The following is a 20,446-nucleotide window of genomic DNA, read 5'->3' on the forward strand; positions in this document are numbered from 1 at the left end:
GACGTATCATCGCCTCACGGGCACCGTGTTTATTCCTACATGTTAAGCATTGCATATATAACATTTTGAGCGCCTTTAGTGGATATTGCGCTATATAAAAACTCAAGTACTTTAGTTAATCTTAAAACTCAATTTTCCGCACAGCTTTCACACCGAATTAATACTACTTTGAGATGATTTGTTACATAAATGATGTGAATAAGTGGTACTCAACAAATCTAAAAAATAATTAAGTAAATTAAAAGTGTATTATAAAAGTGAATGCATTATTAATCCTAAAAAAAGCGATAATAAATCTCTTTAAAACATAGTTTTCCCCGTTATTAATCAGACCATAACAGCGCACCATGCGGTTTTCATTAAGAGAACAGTAACATGAGATCAACCCAAATTGGGCTTTACTGATACTGCGCTTTTATAGGGTAAACAACAAATAAAACATCGGTGTATCGGCTGTAACGGCGGCTCGTCTCATGACAATATCAAGCCATATTGAGAGTGGTGAGAGATAACTTTGATGATACAGTTCGTGGAAAGAACCTCGCTCGACTCAGGTATGAATGAGTACTAAATGGTAGCAAAGACAAATATTGTAAGAACGCCAATACAAATAGGAAGGATGCCTAAAAGGACCCTTGCAGTGTTTGGAATTGTATTTCATTCCATATTATGACCAGCTGAGAGAATACACGAAGCATTGCGTATCTCAATAGGGAGTCTGTTGAAATGCTCTTTATGTATGAACGTTCATTTTACAATAACTGAATTAACAATTATTAAAGAAATAGTTAAATGAATTATATGATGATAAAACATAATAAGATAATATAAATACTATCAATAACCAATAAACCCCCCCCCCCCCCCCCCCCCCCAATACTTGTAGTTGATTTCAAACATGAAATGAACGAAAATTAAGAATAAGAAAATAAATCAAAAGGGAATCAACCAAAATATCAAAACAACAAACCAAGGGTGGCAGGGTAAAATATCCAACGTAAGATTGTAAACAAACAAAATAATTCAGGGGTAAACATGTAAACATAATTTCATTGACTTCATTAAGGAATCAACAAAGACAAACCCAGGGCGAAATTAAACAAGGAACGGGAAAATCAAAAGATTATTTACCTAATGAAGAAGATTTTGAAAATTTATTAGGTGTTTTTATCATAAAATTAGTTAATATTACTTTTGTTTTAAAATCTTATTTTAGAATCCCGGTGGTGTAGTTGGTAAAGCGTCAAAGTTACTGACAGTCTGATTCAATTGAAGAGGTCAATATTTTACAATAAATGTGAAAACCAATCTGTGTCTTATTAAATTGACCAAGTCAAATATTTTACAAATACCTAAACTAGATTGATTCAATTGAAAAAGTCAAATATTTTATAAATGTGAATACCTAAACTAGATTGATTCAATTGAAAAAGTCAAATATTTTACAAATGTGAATACCTAAGGTCTGAGTGAATTGGTAGAAATGACTTAATGCTGATATACCAGAGACATATCTTAGTATTATCATGGCAGTAAGTTATTACTTTTAATTTTATACTACAGAAATTACGAGGTGAAAATATCTGAAACGGCTATTAAAAATTTACTTATGTGTTATGGCCTATCTTGGTGTAAGATTTCATCGGTAATAAGCTTATGTAAGACAAGGAGTATACTATATCTCCAGGCTCATGTATAATACTCCAATGACTCCAATGTCTATGTTAAAGTTTGAGCATTTATTTAACATTATTATGCGATGAAAGAGCTCATTAAAATATCCAGGAAAAGAAAAATCTAAACGAAGATGTTAGAAAATGAAGATAATAACAGAAATAGATTTAATAAAAAAATCAAAACTGAGTAGAAAAGGGAAATTATAAAACAAGAAGTAATAGGAATTTAAAAACAAAACAAAACAAAAATCAAAATTAAGAAAATTAAATCAAAACAAATAAATCAAAACTCAAATTCAAACCAACGATCAAAAACATGAATAAAATTTAAAATGAAAACAAGAAGAAACCAAACCAAAGACATAATAAGTAGATTTTATAAGAATAAAACTATTAAAGAGAGAAATGAAAAAAGTATTTTATTACTCTTACCTTCCCCATGCCAGCGTGTGCGTGTCCAATTTTCACGACGACCGGGAATTTGGGGGTAATAAGCTGTGGGGTAAAAAAGATAAAAAACAATAGCTGAGGCAAGAATAAGTAGGTACATTGATCGTTTTTTCAACAATGGTATTATAACGGCATAAGAAGCAGCTCATCTCTGTGAAATGTCAAGAGTCAAGATACGAGTAAGATGGCTGCTAGCTCAATCCATAGAGCTCCATTTTTTTGGCTGCTAGCTCAATCCATAGAGCTCCATACAAATTATCATCTACTAGATGATAATGTTCCATACCAACAAATGAATATCAGGTTGACCACAGCCTTTGTAAACTCATAACCTGACACTGTCTTTTTTTTTTAGCGCCGCTCATAGTGGGACTCGAACCTAGGACCTTCCAATCTGAATGGAATGTCATACCATTAGACCACAAAGCCGCATCGCTGCTCAATGATTAAAAAGAGAGTGAGCTTTATATAGAGCAATATCCACTAAATGTGCTCAAAGCGCTTTAGAAGGGGTCCCTGGTCAACAGCAACACTGAACTTGTAGGATGAGACGTGACGCCTGCTAGACGAAATAATTATTTTTCCGACAAAGAAAACGCTGTTAACGACCAGATATTCATTTTACACGCGAGTACGGTGAGAGAATTTGAGTAAAAAGTCTTTTCTAGAGCCGCTCATATCGGGATTCGAACCCAGGAACTTCCAGTCCGCATTGAATGTCATACCACTAGACCACAAAGCTCCATGATTCTCATGAATATCCGAGTGGGGCGGTCTGTTTAAAGATTCTTGTCCAAGGACTTATTATGCTGGAGTTCATAAAAACTATGCTTTAAAACGTTTTTTTGTTTTTTTCTCTCCAAATGTTTGACCCTCATCATCTGCAGACAACCGACGCCGGGAAAGAGTTAAAATGGTATTAAAACGTGGGAAATAAAAAAAAATGATCTGGGAAAAAGAAACAGGGAAAAAATCCTGTTGGACAAGCAGGAATTTTGACAACCCAATCATCATTCTGAAACCGGTCGATAGTGTATAAAATGAATATTCATGAGAGGGGGAATACGAGGCGAACTCTACGTGCTGAAAACGAAGGTCTGAATAAAACCTCTAGCACTCTCAAACCGTCAATATCGACACCTAAGCCTCACGTTCAACGGGCTGACATGAAAAACCTAAACATTGTACAAAAAAACCAACACCCCCCCTCCCCTCCCCCTCCTACCCTCGAATACTGGATACCGTTGTGATAGTCAAAGACCCATCGGGACTCTACCATGTAATCTATTTTGAAAGGTGGTCATGTCGAATTATCTGCCCATTTTTAACGCCCTTTTTTGTCAGGAAGAGACAAATCCATTTTTGTGACCTCTCGCTTCAAAACGGTATTCTACCGGGCTGAACGCGATTCAAAATTGTTGTTTTATTTAACTTTCAAAAAAGAATTTTAAGATTAAAGTGATGAGAAATTTCCAATTTCAGTTTTGTTTCTCCAGTCAATTAAAGAAAATAAACTCATTCTCCTCAATAAAACATAATAGTTTAATAAAACCAGTCATATTCTTAAACGTAAACAATTCTATTTTTAGCTTATAAATCACCTCGAAAAATACCGTTTTGAGGCCAGAGGGCACATTGTTCATTCCGGCCAAAAAGCTTTTAGTTTGAAAGGGATGAACTTTTTGTCTCACGAGGCAGCACTATGAAGCACTCAAAATTTGAGTTTGTTACTTTTGTTCATTAATAAGAAGGGTTGGAGGTCAAAATTGCTCCGGACTGTCGGTTTGTAATATTTTCCAAGGAGCACAGAGCTAATGACAAATCTAAAAGCAATAAAACTATTTTCTTCTTCATATCTATATACGAGCAAGTTGCAAACCTTTATTAAATTAAGGGTAGTTCTATCATTCACTGATTGATGATTATTTATAAAATCTGTTGGGGTGTAATGATAAATGGTATTTATCTTTTGATGTTGGGAATCGCCATCTGAGAATCGCCAAAATCATTTGCTCGCAGTAACAGACTTTATTAGCGGACCGATTTTGATCGTTGATGATTCAAAATATTCGTTTCCGTATGTTAATTTCCAATATACAGTATTACAATCCAGTATACTGTATTACAATAATTAATATAGATGATTGCCTGTTCGTCATAGCATATATTATTTCCACGTACTGTAAATGTTGCTGCTCGAAGCTCGAAGAAATAAATAACAATGTGAAATTGAATATGTAAGCTTCAATTTAATGTACGAAAACAGATAAAATGGACTTTTCGGGTTTCCCCTTTATCAACAAAACATTCATCCTGTTTTGTTGAAAAATGGGGAAACCCGAAACGTCCATTTTATCTGTTTTCTAACATTAGATCGAAGCTTACATTCAATTTCACATTGTGATATATATTTCCACGCAAATATTATTACACGTTTTCCACAAGTATCCTAAAATTCAATGTGTCCTCACTAAGAAGGAAAATTAATACACGGTATTTCTATGGATTTACAATGGCGTAATTGCTTCACCTCCACAATGTGATTCAACTTTATAAAAAAAATTCTAATCGTATAACTTTTTCAGCACTGATGCTACACAATGTTAACATATTTATAGAAAATGATAAAACCTTGTCTGTTATAATAGATCCAGAAGTCTAGAAAGTCATTAACTCTAGTCTGGGGAAAAGAATCGGTTTTCACAAACCTGACAAGCTCAGATACTTCTACGCAATACAAGAAATCTATTTTTTGTCAAGAAAAAATATCAGGATGCGTTGGCTGGCTACAGAACAATAATAATAATTTAAAAAAAAATCAGAAACGAGACAAATTCTGAGCCATGAAATACTGGAGTTGCCGCTGAAGAAAATGACAAACAACAGAAAGATAGAAAAAGAGGGTCCTGTTGAGACAATAGTGGAGGGATAGGATAGAAACGGATGCTGTCTGGCTGACATTTTATTTTCATAGAACCTCAATAATTTGGTATTTTTTTAAATAGTCCACAGCCTTAAGGCTCATGAACCCGGTGTTTGTCCCGTCTTCTGCAGCGATTAAAATCTGAGAAAAAATTCAAGGCCAGAAAAAGCAGAAACAAAAAATATAAGAAAACAATCATGCCCCAAATAATCAGCCTTCCTCGAAGACTGGGAAATGAACTTCAGGTTTGGTATGGCGATAACACATCTGACTGGTATTCAGTAGGCCTGAGGTTCGATTCCAGGTCAAAGAACGTTGAAAGTTTTGGAATGATTTCTTTCTTTTTATACATATCTTTTTAGACTTTTATTTTTCACTAGTGCATGCTCCCTAACTTTTCACATGAAACCCTTTGGACAGAAAAGTAGACTAATGCAAACTAAAATTAGCTCTATCTAGCTGTAAAATATATTCTAAATAAGTTGTGAGGACATCTGTTTATCCTTTTCGTATTGATTTTAGGGAGCAAAGTATTTACCAAGTGATGAGAATATGACGTCATAACAGAAAACGCTTTATTTTTAGAAGTAACAACAAATATAATGTGATAAGCACCAGATCAGCCTACTCATTTTATTTGATAATCAATTAAAGTGGGGCCCTCGAAGTCATTAAGATATTTGAGTACATATTTACATAACATTATGAAGATGTGGTAGCTAATAATGATGATGCGACAGTGCGTGAGTACACACAACAATATTCGATCGTATGAGCTGGTACTTCAGCATGAACAGTCACTGTCAACTACTGAAACCAACACCAAACTACACCACTCTGATAAAAAACACTTAAATACAATTTTGACCAGAAAACTCGACCTTCAAATTTCGATCTATTAAAATAACCCTCATCTTGAAACAAAAATGGTCTCAAACTTGGGACTTGGCGAAGTGCTAGGAGAAAGAATGTTTTCTTGTTGCTAAGATAAGGATCACTTTTATCGATCGATATTTGAAGGTCGAGTTTTCTGGCCAAAATTTTAACTACGTGTTGTTGTTTTTTTCCGGAGTAAGGCAGTATAGAGGCATCTCAAGAGACAAAAATAAAACCATTATTGGATGGAAATGAGTTAGGACTAGAGATTAAGTCATCAGTCATTTTTCTACGTTTTACTTTTAAAATTTTAACTCATTCAATCCTAGAGACTTTTGCTACTATTTAAAATTGGAAAAAAATGTATTAAAATGAGCATGTGCATATTCTAGATAGTTTTATTCAACTATCATTAACATGTAAAAACTAAAAACATTAGCTTTGATACTACGCCTATAATTTGTCTCAGAAAAATGAAATAAATAGGCATGGGGTAAAAGTAACTCGGGTAAACTACGGATATAGTCGGTGTTAGGGTTGAGTGAGTTAACGGTTTCAAATCGACAGATGCCGCCCACTATGCTATGACGAAACATTTCATTTTGGCTAAAATCCTTTTATTGAAATGTCAATGGATCAAAACAACTAGAGCTTTTATAAAGAGAATATCCACTGACTTGCTTCAGATTGCTTTGTGGGTGGTGACAAGCCAACGGCGGACACAAAATCATGAATGATACACGGCACTTGTATGATGATATTACAAGCTATTTTCTGACGAAGACAAACAACGCTGTTAACGAGCATAAAAGTGTATCCAGATGAGAAAAACATTATAAATCTGATCATGATTTGACTTTTATACATTCTGATCACATGACATGTGAAACAGTTCTAGCCAGAATGAAAAATTAAAAAGTACCGATTTCCTTTGTTTAGAACCAAACTGCTCGTTGCTGGGCGGACTTGACATCATGTTATTGGATCCAATTCAGCTGCTATAAATATAAAAATTCTCGTTCTCACACAGGAAGCTTTGGTACCAGGTACTCGTTTTAACACCAGGATAGGGTGAGAAAATGTACGTGAAGAGCCTCTTCCAAGAACTCAATCCAGAGACCTACTGGTCTGGAGGCGAGTGTCATGCCAAAAGATCACAAAGCGGCATGTTAAAATGTCTCAAACTGCAACATTTATATAGCGCAATATCCACTAAACGTGCTCACTGCGCTATAAAAAGGGTTCCTAGCCGACAACAACTTTTAACATGTAGAACAAAACATTACCCCAGTTAGGCGATATACACTGTTCTTTTATTCAGACAGAAACAACACTGTTCACGGCCGGGTACTCCTTTTATACTTGAGTACGGTGAAAGAATGTGAGTAAAGAGCATTTTCCAAGGATTCAACGATGCGTTACTCAGAGTGGGTCTCAAACCCAGCACCTTCCCATCCAAAGGTAAAAGTCATATGACAAAGACACATAGTTGTACAAATCAAAACACAAATTACTTGAAAACATTTAAACGTACTCAGAATTGGATAGAAAATGGATGTCAGAGAGAGAGAGAGAGAGAGAGAGAGAGAGAGAGAGAAAGAGAGAGAGAGAGAGAGAGAGAGAGAGAGAGAGAGAGAGAGGGGGAAAAGAGAAAAAAGAAGAGAACGAGAAAGACCAAAAAAAAAAAGAAAAAAAGAAAGAACGCGAGAGAGAGAGAGAGAGAGAGAGAGAGAGAGAGAGAGAGAGAGAGAGAGAGAGAGAGAGAGAGAGAGGAAAGAGAGAGAACGAGTGTGTGTGTGTTTGTGTGTGTGTGTGTGTGTGTGTGTGAGAGAGAGAGAGAGAGAGAGAGAGAGAGAGAGAGAGAGAGAGAGAGAACAATAACATCTATACGTCATATCTAATAATTGTTTGTACTAACACACCTTTCAATTTCAGAAAGGGACCCACACCCGTACTAAAACCTCATCAATAAACTGAAGCCAGTATTTTAAGTATAATCCCTTTTTTCTTTCAAAACAATCATACGTTAACTCACTCAACCCTAACACCGACTTTATCCGTAGTTTACCGGGTTACATTTACCCCGTGCCTATTTATTACATTTTGTTCTGAGACAAATTATAGGTGTAATATCAAATCTAAAGTTTTTAGTTTTTGCATGTTAATGATAGTTGAATTAAACTATGTATGCACATGCTCATTTTAATACATTTTTTTTCCAATTTTGAAAAATAGCAAAAATCTCTAGGATTGAGTGAGTTAAGACGCATTCATAACTTTTGTAATAATATTCATGGATGTAATACAATCTCGTTTAAAATCAGTTAACTGCAATACTTCGGAAAAACTACGTATTTTCAAATTTGGCAATAAAAAAACCCGTCCATCAAATATCGATCGATTAAAATGACCCTCATCTTGGCAAAAACTCTCAAACCTGGGACTTCGCTAAATCCCAGGAGTAACAGATCTTTGCCAAGATGAGGGTCATTTTAATCGATCGATATTGTCAGGACGAGTCTTCTGGCCTATTTTTTTAAAAAAATTGTTTTTCCCCAGAGTGCGGTAGTTAAATGGTTAAAATAATTTATTTCTTCTAAAAGGATTAAAATCTACAACTAGGAATTGTATTTACTCTGCCCGGGATAATATTGATTTTTGTGTTATAGGAGATTTTTAATGCTCAACGAAAGTCCCTGAAGAGGAAATGAATGCCTTGCAACTAGGGAAATTCAACAAACCCAAACAATCTTAGGCTGTTTGTTTTGATGATGTCACTTCCTGTGGTACCAAAGCTTCCTGTGCGAAAACGAGAATTTTTATAATTATAGCAGCTGAATCGGATTCAATAGCCTGATGTCATGTCCGCCCAGCAACGAGCAGTTTGGTTCTAAACAAAGGAAATCGGTACTTTTTAAATTTCATTCTGGCTAGAACTTTTTCACATGTCATGTGATCAGAATATATAAAAGTCACATCATGATCCGATTTATAATGTTTTTCTCTTCTGGATACACTTTTATGCTCGTCGGAGAAGTATTTCATAAGGGCGTCAGCGATATTGTTCTGAAAGTTTAGAACCAGTGACTATGTTACTATGTGTTATTACGAGGGATGTGACGTCACAACTGTTGAAGCCTATTCCTGTCCAATGTTGTCGGAGAGATATTAATATTACGGAGGACGGAGAGAAAATAGTAGAATGAACATAATATTATAAATAAATAAATTAAAAAAAAAATAAAATTCTCTTTATTCATCCCCAAGGGGAAATTTGTTTTTAGGGTCTATACAATGGGAAGACTGGAATAACCCAGGCGTCAGCCGCAGTGCAGCGCCGCAAAGTGAGCTAGGGCAAGGTGACTTGCTCAAGGCTACACAGCGCAGCGGTGGGTGATTGAACTCGGTACCTTTCTGGTAATTAGCAAAGACCGTAGCACTGAGCCACGCTGCCCCTAAATATATATGACCTGACGGCCCAGAATGACATTATTGATAGTTTGAAGATGACGTCATTCAGGTCTTTGTTATTGTTTTTTGCCATCCACGTTTATGAGCAATGCTCACTGAACTGTATTAACCCGACTATAAATGTTCATGGATACACACAGTTTTGTGTGTTGGTCGATATACTTCCGGATGGCAATCTTATAATGAGCTTCTAAGCCAAGCGCACACTGACTATCTATACAACGAGAAACAATTTTATGCCTTATAACATTTAAGTTAAGATAAACAACTTCTTATCAGAGCGTGAGTATTGCTTTGGACAATTAAAAACTACTTTACTCCAGGTCTTTTAGACCCAGCCACCTGCTGGCGGCTGAATTGATAAAAGATAAAACCAGATGGAACCAAAAGCAGATATCGATCATCTTGCTTATCAGTCAATTGGTTTACAAACTGAGCTATCGGGGAAAAAGCAAATTGAACATTTGTGTAGAGCCCAATGTATTGAGCTTTTATTTGTATATAGTGTAATATCCACTAAACGTGCTCAAAGCGCTTTACAAGGGGTCCATGGCCAACAGCAACATTTAACATGTCGGACGGAACATGACATCTGTTAGGCGATATTACAATCTTTTTTCGGACAGAGACTAGGCTGTTAACGGCCAGGTACTCATTTTACACCTGAGTACGGTGAGATAATGTGAGTAAAGAGTCTTTTCCAAGGACTCGACTATGCGCTGAGCGAAGCTCGAACCCAGGACCTCCCGATCCGAAAGCGAGTGTCAACTTTGACCCTCTCCATACCGATCATTTTCAGTATTTTCCCAAAATGGCAGGCTTACCCAGCAGAAAAATGGATTGTTAAAACTCAAACAATCTCTCTAGATACAAAACAACGTTAGGTTCTTATTAATTGAACAAAGATCATTGTGATGTGCAAAAGAAAATCTAAATAAGAAAAAAATGTCCCGATATTGTGTCGTAACAATTGTGACGATTTTGCTGTTGGTGGTAAGGAGAGGGTTAAGCATAAGCTGGTTTTAGGAATGTTGACTATTTTAAGCGGATTCCACTGTAGCTGTCTGAAGAGCAAGAAACAATAAATAATTCATATTTTCAGATCTGTTTGAAATCAAATCCATTTTATAAAATTCAGCTTATTTCAACCAAATACCCGCTTAGGGCACTGGTGACAAATACCAATAGGTTAAAAAATTATAATCAATTTGAAATATCGATATTTTTGAGGTTCAACTTTTATGGCCAAATTAGAAAATAAATGTTTTGTCAGAAGAAAGCGAGAAAAGGTTGAAAGTGAATTCAGAATGGTATATTGGCTTAGTCTGGAATTATTCATCAATCTAAACAACAAAAGACTATGATAAGTATTTTTTAAAAAATTGTTCTCTGTGTTGAAAATAAATTTCAGACTTGGGATTATAGTCGTCCTTAGAGAGTGCATCGTTATAGGGAAAGATTTGAACTTTGGATTTAGGATTGGGATAGAAGATACACATGCAAAAAAAAAAGAAATAGAGAGTGAGAGATAGAGAGAGAAAGAGAAAGAGAGAAAGGAAGAGAGAGGGAGAGAAAGAGAGAGAGAGAGAGAGAGAGAGAGAGAGAGTGAGAAAGAGAGAAAGAGGGAGAGGGAGAAAGAGAGAGAGAGAAACACAAAGAGATGGAGCGAGAGAGAAAGAGAGGTAGAAAGAGAAAGAGTGAGAAAGAATGAGAGAGCGGAAGAAAGAGATTGAGAGAGAGGGAGAAGGAGAAAGAAAGAAAGAGAAAGAAAGAAAGAGAGAGAGAGAGAGAGAGAGAGAGAGAGAGAGAGAGAGAAAGAGAAAGAGAGAGAAAGGAAGAGAGAGAGAGAGAGAGATTGAGAGAGAGAGAGAGGGAGAGGGAGAAAGAGAGAGAGAGAGAGAAACACAAAGAGATGGAGCGAGAGAGAAAGAGAGAGAGAGAGGTAGAAAGAGAAAGAGGGAGAAAGAATGAGAGAGCGGAAGAAAGAGATTGAGAGAGAGGGAGAAGGAGAAAGAAAGAAAGAGAGAGAGAGAGAGGGAGATAGGGGGAGAGAGGGAGAAAGAGAAAGAGAGAGAAAGAGGGAGAGAGAAAGAAAAGAGAAAGAGAGAGAAAGAAGGAGAGAGAGAGAAAGAAAAGAGAGAGAGAAAGAAGGAGAGAGAGAGAGAGAAAGAAGAAGAGAGAGAAAGAAAAAAAAAAGAGAGAGAGAGAGAGAGAGAGGGAGAGAGAGAAAGCAAAGAGAGAGAAAGTAGGAGAGAGAGAAAGAAGAGAGAGAGAGAGAGAGAGAGAGAGAGAGAGAGAGAGAGAGAGAGAGAGAGAGAGAGAGAGAGAGCGGAGTGGGGGAGGGGTAGACATTTATATTTTTCACGGTTCTTTAGGAGGGTTAGACGAACAATGACATTTGCTTGCTGCTCTTAGGATAGGATCTAGTCTTTCGCAAGGTACTTTCCGCTGGATCTAACAGACAAAGTGACCCGAAAAAATGGGTCCGAAAAAAATTGACTGCACCAGGGACAGAACTGATCCGTTTGCCGGTTTTAGCGAGTACTCTGATAAATGGTCTTTGCGGGGTTGCCATAATTAATGAATGCCACATCTCCATGCATCTCGGTTCATAGCATCGTCTTCCAGATACTAAAAAGTCAAATCAAAGTTACACAGACCAAAATATAAATTCTTGATATTGAGCACTATACGGAGTATGATAGTTATTCTCCTCAATAAGGCATTTGAACTTGACGAAATTGTGATATATCTGGCTATACATTAAATTTGCATTATCTCAGTCTTCCCGAGATAATGGCTCACAAATAATCTCTTTGGTTGGTATTTTACTTGTCAGTTCATTATTCTTTCTACCTTGACTTACATCAAATAATAAAGAACTTTTCTGATTGCTTTCATGGACCTGCTTCCCAATTGAAATAAATAAATATAAATAAAATAAAATAGCAATAAGAAAAAATAAAATCTCCTTTATTCATCCCCAAGGGGAAATTTGTCTTTAGGATTATCTATTCCAAGGAAAGACTAAAATAACCCAGGCGTCAGTCGCAGTGCAGCGAAAGTAAGCTAGGGCGAGATTACTTGCTCAAGGCCACACAGCTCAGCCGGTAGTCGAACTCGGTACCTTTCGAGTACGAAGCAAATACCATACCGCTGAGTCACGCTGTCCCATTGAAGTAGTTTGTTGCGGCTATGTAGTCTACTGGTTTGACACTTGTGCCTTCGGACTGGAAAGTCAAAGGTTCGAGTCCGCTCTGAGCAGCGGTTAATTGAGGATTTTGGAAAAAAAGTTCTTTACTCACATTCTCTCACCGGATTCATGTGTAAATTGAGTACCTGGCCGTTTACAGAGTTGTCTCTGTTATTAAGAAAATAGTAGTATTATCTTATGTTTTAAGCCTTGCTGTTGACCACGGACCCCATTTAAAGCTTTAGCACGGTTAGTAGATATTGCGCTATATAAATCCTCAAATTCCACACAATGCCCAAGTCCAGGTTAGCCTCAGATAATATCGAAATGCCGTGGATGTTTTTTTGTGTTATGTAAGCTCAGCAATTACAATTTATGCATATCGTACTGATACAGAAGGAAAATAACAGAAATTCATCAACTTGGTTTTCTAGACCACTGGCATCGTCACTCTCATCAGTCGCCTGTAGCAAGCGGCAAGCGACCTGGACCTGGGCATGGCATAGAACTAATCCCTCAATTGGATTCAGTAGTCTGATGTAACGACGCCCGGCAACGGCGGCCATCTTGGTTCTAAACAAAGAAAATTAATACTTTTTATTCTTCATGCTGGCTAGAACTTTTCATATGCCTTGTGATCAGAATGTGTAAAAGTCAAAACATGATCAAATTTATGGGGTTTTTTTTCTTCTGGATACGCTTTTATGCTCACCGGAGAAATATTTCATACGGCGTCCGCCATTGTTCCGATAGTTTAGAGCCAGTGTTACTAAGTTACCATGCGTCATTAGGAAGGAAGTGACGTTACGACTGTTGAAGAGTATTCTTACCCCGAGGAGGTGTAATTCAAATTAAATCTAAGGGCAACTAACACGAGCGCCAATATAGCTTAATTTCTATGGCGCTGTACATACATTAGTAATAATATTCTTTTTCTAACCTTAAGTCGTCAATGATTAAACTAATCTAATTAATTTAATATTCTAAATATAAAAAGGTGTATTCTTTAGATATAATTACAAATGTATGCAACAAGTTTATAATAAAATCAATGTTCGTAAAGCGCATCTCGTAACATTAATAAGTATACGGTGTATCGTGCATCCAATACACCAGCTAAATAGCTTGACACACTTATACAAGTGCATAGCGTGTTGTAAAGTTACTACACACGTTGTGCTGTAATAATGTGCTTTCTCCATCATCAATCTAACATCTGCACAATATGCATTGCCTATGATAAAAAGTTCAACTATTTCATAGCTTTTGACAGGTTTGGATGATAAATGAAGAGAAATAAAGCATTTCATTGACCTATTGAATGGGTTCTGTACGAACAGTTAATAGTCGTAATCATATCAAATGGAATGCATGCCTTAATGTATTTTAAGTGATAAACTCAAAGACAAAAACCTAAACTTAATATTATTTTTTTTGTAGATGGTTTGATCCATGATAGATTAGACTTGAAAATAAAATTAACCTACTGATTTTATCTATGATGAATCTTAAATCACCAGAAACTAACAATTCTTAATTATACAAATAGCAAAGTTAGATGGCATTGCCACCAAAAAGTTTTTTTAAAAGTACTTTATGGGCTCATTTCACAATACTTGAAACTATTTAACACAATTATTCACTTTGACGATTGATTGTCTTAAAAATTTCTTAATACTATTTTTATGATGATGAAAAATTATATAAACTAGAAATATAACCCCATTGCAGTCGATAATCAAAACTAATTATATTAAAATTCAACCAAACATCATGCTTAAGTTAAAAAAAAAACACGATTTGTAAACAGGATAACCACACTGTTTGAAATATTTGAACTAAAAAAAAGAAAGAAATTATGAAATGACACACTTATATTTTGGCGCTTGGGATATTGAAAGTATAGCACTACTGACAAACACACACACAGACAGACATACAGATGAAATCAAACAGGAAAACAGGCGAAGGTAGTTCCTAAATTTGAATGACGATAAATATAATTAGCCACAGCTCTAGTTAACTCGATATCGAAACTTATCTATGAATATATTTTCAATCTTCGAACTAAAACTAATATAATCCTACCCAAATCATTAGAATTAGCATTTCTAACAACACATAAGTGAATAATTTTAAAAAGCTTTGTAACACACCATGTATTGCTTATGTGTTCTAATTTTTTATAGCTTATAGAGATAGCGTTATGCCTTGAAATGAGTATAAGATGAGTAATGAAGGCTTCTTTTACTATGTAAGTATTGGGTTAATAATGGTATTTATTGCAATAATTATATCAATCTGAGCAATATTTGTATATTTATATATATCCAATTGAAGAAACTTTGACCTATAAAACCTCTAATTATTACGTTTATTGTAAAGGAAAAAGATTAGAATAATTTACTTTATAACTTACTAAGCTATAAAAACATGGACAACATGTATTCTTCCAGATCGCCGTTTAACTATTTTCCAGACCAAAGTTGATCCAGCCAAAGTAAAAGCAGTCCTTCAGAGCCATTCGGCCGATGGAGCTGGAGTTTTCCCCGGTTTATATAGCGCGAAACGGACAATAGGAATTGTTTGCTATTCTCTATCCCAAAGTAATTTCCGCCAAATCTAACAGATTCATGCTGCCTATTCAATGCTGGGTGGACAAGGGGGGTGGGGGGTGGGGGGGGGGGGGGGGGGGGGGGGGGGGGGGGGGGTCAGAAATAAATCTCGACTGCACCCGGGATCGATCTCGGTCCCTTTGTGCGTGAAACGAGTGATCTACCAACTGAGCTATCGAGAGCCCATCAGGCCAAGTAATATTATGCTATATTTATTTTTAGAGATCAACATGCTACAAGGGTGATTTTTTTTGGTGATTAACGGGAATTTATAAATGATTAGTTATCTCTTGTTCAGACAATGTTAAACTTCTGTAGATTCTTATTCAATTATTTTATTGAGGCTAGCAAAGTGTTGACTGGCGTGTATACCTAATAGTTCCAACGACCAATAAAAAAGAATAATATCCCAATATTTTTGTTCTGACCCACAATAATTTCTACCATAGCAAGTATAAAACACACATTATGAAGTAGAAGTGATATTAAGCTGCTAAAAGCTGTAGCCTGTAAATAAGTAATGAACAAAAATGAATAGAACAGCTTCAAAAAAGGACAAAATACCGAACACGAAAGGTTTCGGGCTCTAAACCCTTCTCTAGACAATAATAAAAAAGCAATAAAACCATAAATATCTATATCAAATCCCAATGTTTTTATAAATTTTTTTTTGTTATTGGCTGAGGAAATGTTTTGAGCCCGAAACGTTCCGTGTTTGGCATTTTGTTCTTTTTTTGTCAGAGTTCATTACTTATTATTAAGTAGGAGACATTGACTGAGCAGTTTTATGGGAAAATGTTATATACATTTCATACATTGGGGTAGAATAATAATAGTTTGGGAAAGATGAAATGACAAAACAATGGGATTTAAAACAGAGAAGTTGAACAGTATTTATTTTATATCAAGAACCCTCAATGGAATATTTTTTAATTTTTGCAGGAGATGAGATGGTATCATACACCCATTCTTTATCATTGAAACTATCTAAGCGTGGACGAAGTGATGTGTGCGATAAAAGAGAGGAGATAATTCGTCATTGCGCGGCGTAAAAAAATTTGATAACACTCATTCTTTTCGTCGAGAAACATGATGGATTATTCAAATTTATTCATGTTCTTTTGCGCGATGGGAACAAGAGATAAACAAAAGAAAGTACAACACACTTTCTACATTATTTCATTGGAAAACACAAACAAGATTATTATATCCAATGTATTTTTGTCCTTAAAATTATTAATTGTTTTCGATTTAAGATAGTTAAACTCAAATAATCTGTCCAAAGGATGCATGATCTGGCTATATAGGCAGTGAACTACAAGCAGGACGCCTTATGGTAAGTACTGTGCGAAATGAAAATATGGTTCAATTTTGTCTGCTGGAGGAATACATTTTAATGTAACGTGTTGAAGAGCATTGACCAGGTAAAATTTGTAAAAATGCTTCGTAAAAATGTTCAGATTTATTCATATTTTTAAAGAAAATTTACCTACCAGCAATTTTAACAAAACAAATAAACCAATTTTAAAAATTATTTTGTGGGCAAAACAGAAACAATATTATCATTATTCTAATGTACTTATGACCTCAAAAGCAATTTGTTGTGTTAAATAATTTAGGATAACCAAATTTAAACAATCCGTTAAAAATTATGATAAAGTACCCTCAGAATGGGCAGTCCAGGAAATGAGTCATTAATGCACAATAAAATGTCATTAGGAATTAAAATCAATAAAGGGCATCTTGGTATCTTATTTTTAATTGCTGCGCTATGCTCAATGCATTTCATAATGTTTTGTAAATTTTAGATGTGACATACAAAAGGTAAATCGCAATCAAAAATAAATAGTTAAAAGTCACATTTTGTTCTGTTTTCATACAAATCTATTTACGACTGATATATCACTATAATATCCTTTTGTCTAAATTGCTTGCTTTATTCAAAGCAATAAAAACCTAATGTCTTTTGTGTGTATCTTTCGATTTTCTTTTCTTTATAATCAAGTAGTTTCTAATTAAACTTTGACCTTTGAAAAATATTATTAAAATAAAAAGAGTTGACTTTTACGTTAACTTTAATGCTTTCTAATTGACATGGGATTGACATTTGATATTTAACATCAATTGTTTTCAATAAAGGTCAATATTGCTTGATCAATTCCATGTGTCTCGGGTTTATAAGGTCACAAAACACTTAGAAAAACACACCTATAGCCATAAGAATGTTTGGAATGTAATATTTTGCTTGAAAAACAAGTTACGTCCTTAGATCCATACACTTTCAAAAGTTTACTTTGGCAATGAAAACTACAATTACGACATTGTTCAACAAACACATCTAGTTAGAAAACCTAGATAACCTGAGCTTTAATATAGCGCAATGTATCTACTAAGATGTACCCAAAGTACTTTCCAAGGGGTCCCGAGCCAACAGCAACACCTAATATGTGGGACGAGACATGACAAAGCGCCTGAATGACACCAATACAAGCTGTTTTCAACAGATACAACGCTGTGCTGTTACCGGCGAATGCTGACGGAATATAATATTCAGTAAAAAGGTGGAGCTGGCATTGAAATCAATATTGATGAACTTAGTACCAGATAAAAGCATAGAATAAAAATATCATAGTGCCAGTGAGCCAAAAACCAGGAGCTAGTTTACGAGAACTTTCCATGAAGCTAAGAAGTTACCGATTTTGATCTTTATTTATTATTATTCTCACACTCGCATATAAGAAAATCTTGGAGTATAGTAAAATAGTAAAATTGAATGGAATATAAATAACAACGTAAATTGTCAAAATAAGTGGTTTTCCTCACCACAACAGGACCGGCCCTCGGTATCACTAATTTCCTGACCCATATTTTAATAGGAAGAAAGTTGTTATAATAAGAACCTAATTTAAAAAAAAAAACAGTGAAAAAAAAAAAAAGAAAATCTTACTTTGTCCTCTAGCACACTCAAATCTGACTAAATGTTAACAGAATGGATTGATTATTCTTTTAAAGGTATAATCGATTCTAAACTAGAATTAGCAGAGTGAGGTGGCATTGGAACAGAACACTAAATTGTTATCATTCTAAGCTGGTGTTGCAGATATTTACACATCTGATGATAACCGAATATAACTACTAACTATGAGCTTGTTTTTACATTGATGTAATGGAGAACATCTTGCGTTGGCTTGAGAGTATTTCCATTTCAATAAGGAGGAGATTAACATTGGGCTTGGGATATCGGACGTGTAAATAATAACAGATAGTTATCGGGAAGGTAAAGAGCGGAAAGAGGCATCCTAAAGCTCGGAATGGTTATAAATTAACACAATATTAATTATATGATTTTGATAGAAGCATAACTATTGTTGTTATAAACGACGCAAATATTTTTTTTTCCAAGAACAAATGAAAAAAAAAACATTAATTGAAAATAAAGATTCACCCATTCCCCTTCCTCCCCCACCCCCTGCCCTCTCCTTTTCATTACTTATAAATAAAACGAAGTTGACGTCACCCGGGTCTTTGTTATTGTTTTATTTTGCCATCCAATTCTATGAGTAATTCTCACTAAACTGTATTAAACGCACTATAAACGTACAAAGTTACATATAGTTTTGTGTGTTGGTTTGTTATATTTCCGGTTGGCAATGTTGTGAGTTTCTTAGCCAAGCGGACAGCATCTATACAGTTTTTAACTTCCTGCGCAGGAATGGAAAGTAAAAAAAAATCAGTTCTGTGCCTTGTCTTTCTAAAAACTTGTCTTCTGTTTTTCATAAAATGGCTATAAGCTCAAAATGTTCATTTATTTGATTTATATCAACGATTCCAAACAGTATCAGGAAAAACAATATTGTGTGCCAGTTATTTCATGTAAGATAACGTACTAGTTGTTACAGATGTTTGAGGTGAGGGTTACCGTGTGTCGCCTTGTAACAAAGTCAATCTACTTTTTACGTGCTAAGTGATCGAGTGAGCAACAATAATTGCAAAACTCCGTTCCCAATGTTCTTTTTTTTTTCTGGATAAAACATTTTACAAACTTTTTTCCACTAGACTCCGATCTATATAATGTATACATGAATTATATATTGACAGATAGTTTAAAATAAATTCTTGAACTCCAATGTTTGGAGTTTCGAACGAGTTCCAAATACCGCTAAGAGACCTTCTGAGCTCAGGATTGGAATTGAGTTGGAAATTCCAAAGGAAGGAGTACTAGAACATCTTCACAATACCCATCCAATATTATGATCTATAATATTATTTCTGACAAACAATTGTCATTCCCTCCTTTCCTCCTGACAGAAATTGTCTACTTCAAATCAAAGATGCATGAGAGTGGCCAAGATATCATTACACGTAGATAATTATAGTAAAATCGGATGCTTGCGAGAAAAATATTTTTGAACTCCTAAGTTTTTTTGTTGTTTTTTTTTTTTTAAACAGAGGATAATAGGGATTTCTTAGTATTATTATTATTTTACTTTTGCAATTATATTATTGTAAAATTGGGTTTTACACTAAACCAAAGGGATATAAAAAATAGTATACAGTGATTCTTAACAAGGGATTTGTATGGTGTGAAATAAATATCTATATGTGACGCATACAACAAGGCAAACGTCTAAGTGACGTGATAATAAAAACATTTAAACAGAAATTGGATTTTATAAAAAGTACTGAATTGACCGGCTAGAGATATCACAGAATCCAAAGCCTAGGATACTTATTTATGTTAATGTGACAGTTTTGACCTCTAAAGTTAACTATCTTCTCATTAGATTTCAAAGTAAAAAAATTAGACACACAAAATTACGTTACACTTACAGCATCGTTGGCATGTGTTACAATACAAATTAATCAAAATAATATTGATAGCATCCATTGTATTATTACACATGATTATCCGTATTGTGTTTTTAGAAAAAAGAACAACAACACGGCGTTATTGTGTTTTACCACTAACAATTATAGACATCATTTTTTAGACAATTGTGTCACAACGCTGCCATCAGCATTAATATCGAGAGCTATGTTTTGAAAAAGACTCTTAACTCACATCCTCTCACCGTACTCAGGTGTAAATTTAGTACCTACCTTTTAATAGCATTATCTCTGTCAGAAAAAAAAAAAAGTTAGCTTAACGTCTTGTTTCTTTCATGTTAGGTAATGCTTTTGGCTAGGGACCCCTTGTAAAGCATTTTGGGTGTGTTTAGTGGATATTCCGCTATACAAAAAA

General features: G+C 35.0%; 1 protein-coding gene across 4 annotated transcripts in view; it reads right to left on the minus strand.

The window, feature by feature from the left end:
* The window catches only part of LOC144975331 (synapsin-like), a 135,371-nt gene that overhangs the window by 26,027 nt on the left and 88,898 nt on the right, over positions 1–20,446 (minus strand). For all 4 annotated transcript variants that reach the window (XM_078919314.1, XM_078919316.1, XM_078919313.1 and 1 more), the window contains exon 7: positions 2,109–2,171. In XM_078919314.1, coding sequence (XP_078775440.1) covers positions 2,109–2,171 — 63 coding nt within the window. The remainder of the gene's footprint in view (positions 1–2,108; positions 2,172–20,446) is intronic.

The sequence above is a fragment of the Berghia stephanieae genome, chromosome 6, assembly GCF_034508935.2.
Source record: "Berghia stephanieae isolate SIO BIC M18660-M18661 chromosome 6, UCSD_Bste_1.3, whole genome shotgun sequence".
NCBI lineage: Eukaryota > Metazoa > Mollusca > Gastropoda > Nudibranchia > Aeolidiidae > Berghia > Berghia stephanieae.